General features: G+C 47.5%; 4 protein-coding genes across 5 annotated transcripts; 2 read left to right on the top strand and 2 right to left on the bottom strand.

Annotated features, from left to right (window-relative positions):
- Positions 1-603: 603 nt before the first annotated feature.
- On the bottom strand, positions 604-4,669 carry LOC121596044 (male-enhanced antigen 1). Its single transcript, XM_041920622.1, has 3 exons — positions 4,581-4,669; positions 2,533-2,886; positions 604-1,779 (listed from the first exon to the last, which is right to left on the bottom strand). The coding sequence occupies exons 2-3, from the start codon at positions 2,881-2,883 to the stop codon at positions 1,534-1,536; spliced, it is 597 nt and encodes a 198-aa protein (XP_041776556.1). The 5' UTR covers positions 2,884-2,886; positions 4,581-4,669; the 3' UTR covers positions 604-1,533.
- On the top strand, positions 2,945-3,635 carry LOC121596045. Its single transcript, XM_041920625.1, has 2 exons — positions 2,945-3,080; positions 3,144-3,635. The coding sequence occupies exons 1-2, from the start codon at positions 3,035-3,037 to the stop codon at positions 3,608-3,610; spliced, it is 513 nt and encodes a 170-aa protein (XP_041776559.1). The 5' UTR covers positions 2,945-3,034; the 3' UTR covers positions 3,611-3,635.
- Positions 3,684-4,653, top strand: LOC121596043. The gene is made up of 2 exons (XM_041920621.1): positions 3,684-3,790; positions 3,851-4,653. Exons 1-2 carry the CDS (start codon positions 3,727-3,729, stop codon positions 4,561-4,563), a joined length of 777 nt encoding a protein of 258 aa, XP_041776555.1. The 5' UTR covers positions 3,684-3,726; the 3' UTR covers positions 4,564-4,653.
- A 90-nt stretch (positions 4,670-4,759) lies between the features above and the next one.
- LOC121596042 (protein FAM151B) lies at positions 4,760-6,225 on the bottom strand. 2 transcript variants are annotated; one of them, XM_041920620.1, is made up of 3 exons: positions 6,104-6,225; positions 5,668-5,772; positions 4,760-5,610 (listed from the first exon to the last, which is right to left on the bottom strand). In XM_041920620.1, coding segments are annotated over exons 1-3 (885 nt in total). In that variant the 5' UTR covers positions 6,105-6,225; the 3' UTR covers positions 4,760-4,831. The 2 variants fall into 2 exon arrangements, with proteins under 2 accessions (XP_041776554.1, XP_041776553.1); XM_041920619.1 differs by lacking the exon at positions 6,104-6,225 and adding an exon at positions 5,877-6,083.
- Positions 6,226-8,595: the final 2,370 nt, after the last annotated feature.

Below are 8,595 nucleotides of genomic sequence, written 5' to 3'. Positions count from 1 at the left end.
GATCTCTCTGTTTTGGGGTGAAAATCTCTGAATTATGCTCTCTCTCGCTGCTTTGTTCTCTTTGCAGGGTTGTTGCAATCGGGAGGGCCGGTTTCCAACATCTTCCGGCCGGTTGGTTTTTGCTAATACACGAGCACTCCCCTCCCTTTAAACCTCTTTCTCCAACCCCCTGCTGCAGCTGATAAACGACCGCTTCGGTTGATGTTGATGATACTGAAGCGGAGAGTCGCAGCCTGGTCTCTCCGGTCCATCCAGCTCCAGCTTGGAAAGGAATCTCAATTTTCCATAGCAATCAAAAATTGAAGTCCTCACAGGGGTTTCGTGCACGCGGACAATGCATCAAATCCCGGGGCTGTGAAGCAAAACTTGGCCCTTGATTGGCCCAATCCTTCCATCATTCGGGGATTTCCGTACGTCGCCGTGAAGGAAATGCTTTGGCACATTCTTCTACACAAAACAAACCACCACTTCCTCCTGCTCTCTCCCGTGTCCCAATGGTTGGTGTTGTCGTGTGTTTTATTTCTCAATCATTTTCCGCACGATACTCTTGATAAAGCCTCCCATCATCACAAAAACACATTGTCATGGCATGCCATGTTTGCCGGGTGTATCAACGTGTATTCAATTAGCGCCGCCACACATTGCATGCATGCGCCTACGGTACGGTCCTGGTCCGGCACTACACCGGTACCGGACGATTACACTCTATCGAGCATAGCAATCAGCGCGGTCGCACTTAATCCCAGTCCTCCCCCCCCCCTCCCTTCGAGTGACTTGCACATATAGAGCCGGCATACGGCGGCGGGCGAATTCCAACGGCGGGCACGCGCGCGGATATGTTAAATTACGTGTGAACATTTTTGTGTTATTTTAAAAGTTCATTTTCCCTTGCATGCATGCCGGATAAAGCGTTAGCATTAGGGAAAATTTGGCCACTCGGGTCGGGTCAGACTTTATGAAACGTGCTCGCACTGTACGACGACATTCACCTTTTTCCTTTGGGATTCGTGTGAATGGAATTTGCTTTTACCCCCTTCCCAGTAGCGGACACGCGCAAGGCGGAAGTGCAACGGAAATGCAAATGCACGGCATGCCTGCCGACTAAACGGTACAAATGTGGCAAAGGTCTGGCCTGGTGATCGCACGGGCGCATATGCCGAGTTCCAGCGCGCAGTGAACCGCGTGCCATTATGCTACACTGTACGTTCCGCCTCTCCTGGAATTGGAAGTTTGTGGCATTCATGTTTCGCATAAAATAAATCGTTAAATAGAACAACAACTCCTTTGCCGGCTTGCCGGGCCAATGTGAACCCGCTGTGCGCTTTATTGTATTCAAAGAAGGATTCGAGGATGCAACGTGGAAATAGAAGAAGGTGGTTGAGCCAATTCAATTCACCATTTTTTTAAACATTACCATCAAGCATCAATGCCGTTGCTGTGTGAGATCCGTGGCATGGAATTGGGGGGTGAGGAGGAACGTGGGAATGAAAGCTGACGCTATTATTGGCATGAATCGTATGTATGGCGTATAAATCACGTCCTAGTACTTGAACTACTACCATCACCACCAGCGCTACTACTACTACTACTGCTATTGGGTATCGTCGGGCAACTGCTTCCCACCGTGAAGGAGGTGCTACATCCATCGTCAACATCCGTTTGCTGTCGTTGGCGAATTCGCTGTAGTAAATTTTCCTTCCATTCTTCTTCCGGCACTCCGCGGGCCCACTCCGGCACGGCTGTGGTGGGCAGTTTTATGCCGGCCATCACGTTCACTATCTGCAAAGAGACGGGGTGTGTGTGGAGAAGTACAAATCAGGTATGTATAAAAACACACGCTCATCGCTACACAGAAAACAGTGCAATGAAAGACGGCGTTGGCGGTTCGAGCTATTTGATGACCATTCCTGCGGGAGCACTTTGGCCTTGTGTGCCGGAACCGGAAGGGTAATGTTTTGTTTTGGGTGGGATGCAATAAATTCTTGTCCCGAAACCATCGCCAGTGGACGAGAAAAAAGAAAAGTAAAGGAAACTAAAACACAGTCCGGTCCGTACGGGACGACGACCAAGTGTCCCATGGGTTGATGGAAATGAAAATGAATAATACACACCCGCCTTTCTCGTGGGATTGGTCTTGAAATACACATTTGAAAGCAAAGGAGCGAAACAACAATGTAAGAAACCTGCAACCTTCACGAGGCACGTCCTTTCTTGACACATGTATGTTTTGAGATAATCAATAAACCACGTCCTGAGGTAGGTTTGGTGGCCGTTTTAATTACAATTAAATCGGTGTCAACCGAAACGCTGGGTTGTGTAATACATTTAACTTTGCTTCAAATCACTTTCGTCCTCTTTCGGGGAGCACGTAACAGACCTTTGGAGGACGTGCCTTCAATGTCGCTCATGTAATCATCCACCATATGCATAACTATTGATTGATTTTGATAGCCCAAAATCCAATTATTTCTCACGAAATTACTCCCTCTCGAATTCAGCCAAACTCAATCGAATATTAACGCTGTGTCTTACCTCAGCGGCTTTAGAAGAATCCAGCTCGATGTTTAACTCATTGGGCCGTGGTGCATTCCAGACGTCTACGTTGAGAAAATCTGCATTGATGCTGTTATTCGCTACATCCAACCCGACTGATTCTCCCTCCCCGACACCCGACTCCGCTTCATCCTCCATTAGGGACGGCCTCCGATTTGGGTGATTTAGTTCGTCCATGTTCAATGGTTGATAGCCGGCATAGCCGTTCGCATCCATGGATTCGTTGTCACTTTCATCTTCGCTCAAGGGTTCCAGGTGTACGGTATTGTTTTCGTCCATCGTAAAGGCGCTATCGTCTTCCGGCTGGCCCGGTAAATCAGGAAGTCCCATTTTCTGCAAACGAAAACAACAGTAAACAGTGAAATCGTTTTCCTGTAAGTTGCACCATCTAGTTGGCTTTGGGCTGCCTTCATCAAGGTTCATTTGTCTGTTGGCGGATCAGAAAGCAGGAAGGAAAGCACGATTTCTGTGTCCGAACATAATGCTACCGGAAATAATGTACATACTACAGGAAGTGGGCAGACCCGGTAAGTGTGCGAACGTTTTGTTTGTTAGAAACCCATCAAATCATCCACCCTATCGCATTGCAGTTTCCCTGCAGGATATTTGCACCCGGCTGGACGAGCTTGGCACAGCAAAATGGAAGTCTAAGGACGATTGTTCGCGGTCCGGAGCAATCTTTAGCGCGCTGGACCAGGGTATCGAGTTCGGTTTCATCGTGGGCGATAACCGGCGCCGAACGTTTAAGCTCGGTGTCAACTATTTTCGCTTCGAAAACTATCACTTCAACAACAAGCTGCAGATGCTGAGCGACGACATAGCCCAATACGGGCTGAACAAAATTCTTTGCAACAAGGAGCACCTTTTCCAGTCGGACATCAGCGATGACAGTACGGAGTTTGGCGACGAGGCCGCTTACGATACGGACGATGAGCGTACACCGACGCCGAAAAAGAAAAAGATTAATCTGGACGAAACGGTTTCGAGGGGCCGTGCCAAGAGGCGAACTTTTTCCGGCGGATCGACGCCAAAGCGAACCTCTAAAAATGCAAAATAAACGAATGAGTTAAAACCACCGAGAATTTGTTGCTGTGCTTTGCATTGTGCGATTTCTCCTCCGCAGCAAGCATAGCAACCCGGTTGCCATGGTGAGTGCTTGAAGGGAACCGTTCGATGGTACCATTAAACAGTCGACGCTTGAAAGGCTTTCTCAACATGTCGTCCGATAGCAAGAAAAGTAAGTATTTCAAAATAAGTGAAAATTGGTTAAAGGAAAGATGATTTTTCCCCTTTTTAGTTATACAGGTGCAGCTATCAAACATTGAGCGCAACTACCGGACGCTACAGTCTCAGTACAATTGGAAGCCAATGTCGGAGACGTTTGAAAAGTTTAGGGAAAAGTTTCCCCTTCAGTACGACGAGAAGGCGGGGCTCATTCATCGCACGGAGCGTCTGAACTACATCAAATCGTCCCAGCCCAAACTGGCCCAGGAAGTGCGAGTACCGTTGAAGCGATACGGTTCGTCCGTCGAAACACGCTGCATCCCGGAGCCAGCGGAGTCGTTTCGTTTCGGGCAAGTTTGCAACAAACCGGTCGAGCGTCCGAAAGCCGTTATCTACACAAATGAGAAAGGCTTTGCCAGATTAGTCGATCCATACGTGACCACAACGATGAAAGATATTGTACCGCATGTAAGACATCAGCACGATACGGTCACGTTTTGGAACTGGACGGAACGGGAGGAGCGCAAAAGGGCGCCCAAGAAACCGGAAGCTCTGCAGCCACGACTGGTGGTTCCAGTGCATAAGCGGAAACTGAACCATGGTTTTACCAGTGAGATGAAGGCAAATTATGTGAAACCTGTCGAGCTGGAGTTTCGACTGGATCCCACGATCACGCGTCCGATTGTACTGGATCCAACCGATCACACAGAAACGGTCACTGAAAGTTCGATGTACGGTGGGACGAAAAACTGCGCCCAGATACTGAAACAGAGAAGATACGAGTAGGAGTTTTGGGGAATTACCTCGGATGTGAGCGATAAACGATTGGTGTATTTTCTTCCAAATTGAAAATAAACAAAGCACTGGTACGGAAAACAGCTGGCCTTTTGACGTTTCGTTTGATGCAAGCCGAATGACAGTTGCGCAGTGAAGCTGTTAACCCTTGAAGTACAAGGGCAGGAAACTGAAGGGCAATAAAGAATGATTTTTAAAATAATTGTACGGTATGACCAGTACAGAGCCGATTTATTGTAACAAAGTTAATACATTTGACCTAGTCAAAACACCTAGCCTGAAGCGTTTTTTTGCATGTATTGCTGAAAGCATTTTCGTCCAGATGCAGCTTTTTATGCAGATCGTCCGGCACATCAACATACGTACGGTCCAGTCCCGTGGTGAAGATAAATTCGCGTAGCTTCTCTACATTCACGGCATCATTCGCGCTGGACCAGATCGTGAACGTCACGTTGTTTGTGTCCTTCAAAGCACAGAACAAACGGATCATGTTGTTCACGCTATTTGCCACGATTCCGCCTCTAACCGGGAACGTAATGGCGTTGCCAACCTTGTCGATTCCATTCGCACGAATCGCATCAATCATCGCGTCTACTTGCGCCTCGGTGTACAAGCCTTCGCTAAAATCGGGTCCCCAACGAGTGGTCCAACCGATCGAGAGCGTTGCTTTGCCGAGACGTCGAGCTGCGGTAAAGAACCGCGTCGGATCAACCGGGACGGTGGCAGTGTTATCGACCGGTCCGGGTAGAATGTCCGCGTTAATCCACGTGTCGAATGCAGTCATATCGTAGCTAGCTCGAATAATGTCGATCGATCGTTCGAAGGCACCGATAGATTTGAAGTCCAGCTTAACTCCCTTCACCTTCGTGGGGTCGCTCGCCTCGCGATTGAACTGTAGAATACGCTGCAGGAACGTTTCGAGGGAAATGTCCGACTCAGTGGCAGGTGGGTGAGCCATGATGGGAATTTCACGCTCTTTGTTCACATCATCCTTCAGATAACCGAGCGAAATGTCCGCTTCGATGAACTGAACATCACCTGTAATGTATCGTGATTGTTACTCCAATATTCGTGGTGCCTCCGAACGTTACTTACTTGCCAGAACGCGAGTTAAAAACTCGGCATCGTTCACTGCATGGGCCCATGTTATCTTTGTTAGATTGGCTTTGGCATCGGCCACAGAGCTTGCGGTGGATAGCACTGAAAGTAGAAACAGTTGTTTAGCAAACGAAATTCCAATCCATCGTTCACCCATGATCAGCCTACAAGTGCCCGCATAGAAGCTAGCTAGAACATTTGCTTACCCAAAAGTGAACAGAGCAACAGTGAAGGAACCATGTTCAATATTCCTCAACCGTATTCACACGAAGCAAGACGACACACACGAGACACTAATAAATCTTCGTAACAAATACGTCCTCTTTGTACCCATCGGCACTCTCTATTCATGGCTAATCAAGTTATTCTTATCTACTTAATGTGGCTTTATTGGTGTCTGGTGGCTGATAAAGGGCCAGCTAACGTTACTTACTTGCGGGAAGTTTGGAACAGATTAGCTCGCTTTGGATTATCACGAAAAAAGTAGAATAGGAGCCACACGTGAACGGAAGGGAGGGCAGGAATGTAAACAAATGGTCTGCTGTTGTTGTTGTTGTGATTGTTGTCGGGATGAGTTGTCAAATTGCTGCTTTGACATTTGCGCAGGTGCTAGAAACCCAAGCAACAAAATTTGGACTGCTGCATAAATGGTTTGCAATTTATTGTTAGTTTATGAATGCTATAGAATGATGGAAAAAAGGTTGTTAAAATAGAGCGTCTCACAGAGCAGAGTTAGCAACACAGGTACAGTGCACGCTCAATAATTCGCACAGTGATGAGACAGTGTACGATGAAAAGAAGCGAAAAGTGTTTTAAATGATAAATACCTCTTTATTTAAAAAAAATATTTTAATTCTCCACAAAACGGGAGATAAAATAATCAACTCATGATCCACATTGGAAAAAACACACATCAAAACGTCATTCGATAATCCGATCTCAATCAAGCGTGCACTGTACACCAATAGAGACCGGGAACGACGCATACGCAGAGACGAAGAACGCACCACTGCGTTCTTGAATGGACCACCAGGCGGCTCCACGTGGAAAAAAGGTCCAAAAACGTTCATTTGCCTCCTTGCCAAAGTAGACAAACCTATACAATTGGCAGATTTTGTCGTTAGAATGGCACCAGACTATTCAAAAACAAGTCAGGTTCATTTAGATTCGATATAGGGACTGTAGCATAATAGAAGTGGCTCTATTTCCGCCTTCCATACAGTGGTATGCAATGCAACGGCTATGACTTCCGCTCGTCGAGCTGACCGTCGTGGTTGGTGCGATTAAACTGATGGAAAAGTAAATATTGATCGGTGCCGTTTCGAATGCAATCGGATTGCCACAACCGTACGATAATCGATAATCCGTTCCTGATGTTACTGCCGCCATCGCCGTCTAATTTGAATATTTCACACAGTAATGAAGGGAACGAGCAAGGGCAACCATTGCCCGAAGGCGTGCAAGAGAAAGTTTATAATTAGGACTCGTCGGCCAACAGGGAAGCCGTCGTCGTCGGGTGTGGGAGAGTGAGGCAGGCTGGGGCCTTGGTAAAATCGACATGAGATCACGCTGAAATGATACGGACGATGTGCGCACGATGCAGCGGCATGTTCGCCTTTTGGATTTATCCCCCGATTCCCTATGACCCCGTAAAATGGGTTTGCATCTGCATCATTCAGCCAGTTTGATGAATAATAAATAATGCACCATTCGTCATGGGGCTCGCGGCATCCTGCGCGCACCACGAACCACACTACTGACCGCAATGCACGCCATAGGGGTTTCAGGGGGGAAGGGACACGGGAGGTATTATCGAAGTCAAAGTGTGTGTGTGTGTGCACTTGAAATGCTTTCAATTCGCGATGGTGACCAACCAGTTACCGGAAGTGATGTTGGGCAGTGGACACGATGCGCTGGGCCATCGCCGGGTGCACGGAGGCGGTACCGACACATTCGCAAAGCTCCTGACAACTTGCGTGACGTTGTGGTGATACGCGGCTGGGCATTAGATATTCATTAGGCTGTGAAATAATGTAGCGTGGTTGAAGCTGTACGCGGGAATGGTCGTTTGAAATTTCACATTTACTAACTGAAGGGCATCAGTCAGTCAGTCAGCGGGTGAGCCACCCAGTAAGCCCGAACCAGGGAGCCGGGAGCCTCCAGTACGCCTGGAGCTTACAGTTCTTCGCGCTCGCAAATCAGATTTATGGCGGTAATGAATGAGATTAATGGTGTGATTTGATATTGTAGCTCGGCTTCTTTTGCCGTTCTTCTTCAGTTTCGGCTTCTTCTAATGCGCCCTGTCGTTCGGTTTTGGATTAGTTCCGCAAGCTTTGTGATGTAAATGTTTAATCCACTTTGCATGCCTCGCTCGGCTTGCTCAAAAGCTGCGGGTGAGAATTGAGAACGATTACCGAGGGAAATGAATCTCATTATAATATTGTTTCATGCTCCGTTTCCTCTGCAGTTTTGCTCGTTGTTCGAACCGGCTGCGTTACAATGCCATACAATGCACAACTTCATTCTCTCCACTTTCGTGTCGTATCCTCTAGTGCACACACACACACACCTTTTCATGTGCCATGTGATTCAATTAGCATCAATACTCCTGGCACAGGCATTGAGCGCAAATACACGGCCACATTTTGCCATCCAAACAACCGTCCCGTCAGAAATAAATGATGAAAGTGCAGTTTCTTGTATGCAATTGTGTTGCTTTATATCGTGCATAGCTGAAATTCCACTTGTCTCATTTCGCTCCGCTTCCTGCGAAATGCAACTCCTTGCATCCTTAATCTGCAACTGCAACGGGGGAAATTGTGGAAATTGTGTGTCGCACGTGTACGGCAATTTACCACCGACACCGATGTGTCCGTTGTGTCGCGCGAACACAACACATGTTTATCACACACAGACACAGACACA

The sequence above is a fragment of the Anopheles merus genome, chromosome 3R (assembly GCF_017562075.2).
Source record: "Anopheles merus strain MAF chromosome 3R, AmerM5.1, whole genome shotgun sequence".
Taxonomy (NCBI): domain Eukaryota; kingdom Metazoa; phylum Arthropoda; class Insecta; order Diptera; family Culicidae; genus Anopheles; species Anopheles merus.
This window is presented reverse-complemented; position numbering and strand designations above follow the sequence as displayed.

Bases quoted from the DNA above. Each gene is read 5' to 3' on its own strand.
- LOC121596042 (XM_041920619.1), bottom strand. From the start codon at position 5,910: ATGGTTCCTTCACTGTTGCTCTGTTCACTTTTGG. The intron at 5,773-5,876 runs GTAAGCAAATGT...TTCTACTTTCAG, and splicing joins GTTGCTCTGTTCACTTTTGG to TGCTATCCACCGCAAGCTCT. The intron at 5,611-5,667 runs GTAAGTAACGTT...GATACATTACAG, and splicing joins TTTAACTCGCGTTCTGGCAA to GTGATGTTCAGTTCATCGAA.
- LOC121596044 (XM_041920622.1), bottom strand. From the start codon at position 2,883: ATGGGACTTCCTGATTTACCGGGCCAGCCGGAAGACGATAGCGCCTTT. The intron at 1,780-2,532 runs GTAAGACACAGC...GTCTCTTTGCAG, and splicing joins ATTCTTCTAAAGCCGCTGAG to ATAGTGAACGTGATGGCCGG.
- LOC121596045 (XM_041920625.1), top strand. From the start codon at position 3,035: ATGCTACCGGAAATAATGTACATACTACAGGAAGTGGGCAGACCCG. The intron at 3,081-3,143 runs GTAAGTGTGCGA...ATCGCATTGCAG, and splicing joins ACAGGAAGTGGGCAGACCCG to TTTCCCTGCAGGATATTTGC.
- LOC121596043 (XM_041920621.1), top strand. From the start codon at position 3,727: ATGGTACCATTAAACAGTCGACGCTTGAAAGGCTTTCTCAACATGTCG. The intron at 3,791-3,850 runs GTAAGTATTTCA...TCCCCTTTTTAG, and splicing joins GTCGTCCGATAGCAAGAAAA to TTATACAGGTGCAGCTATCA.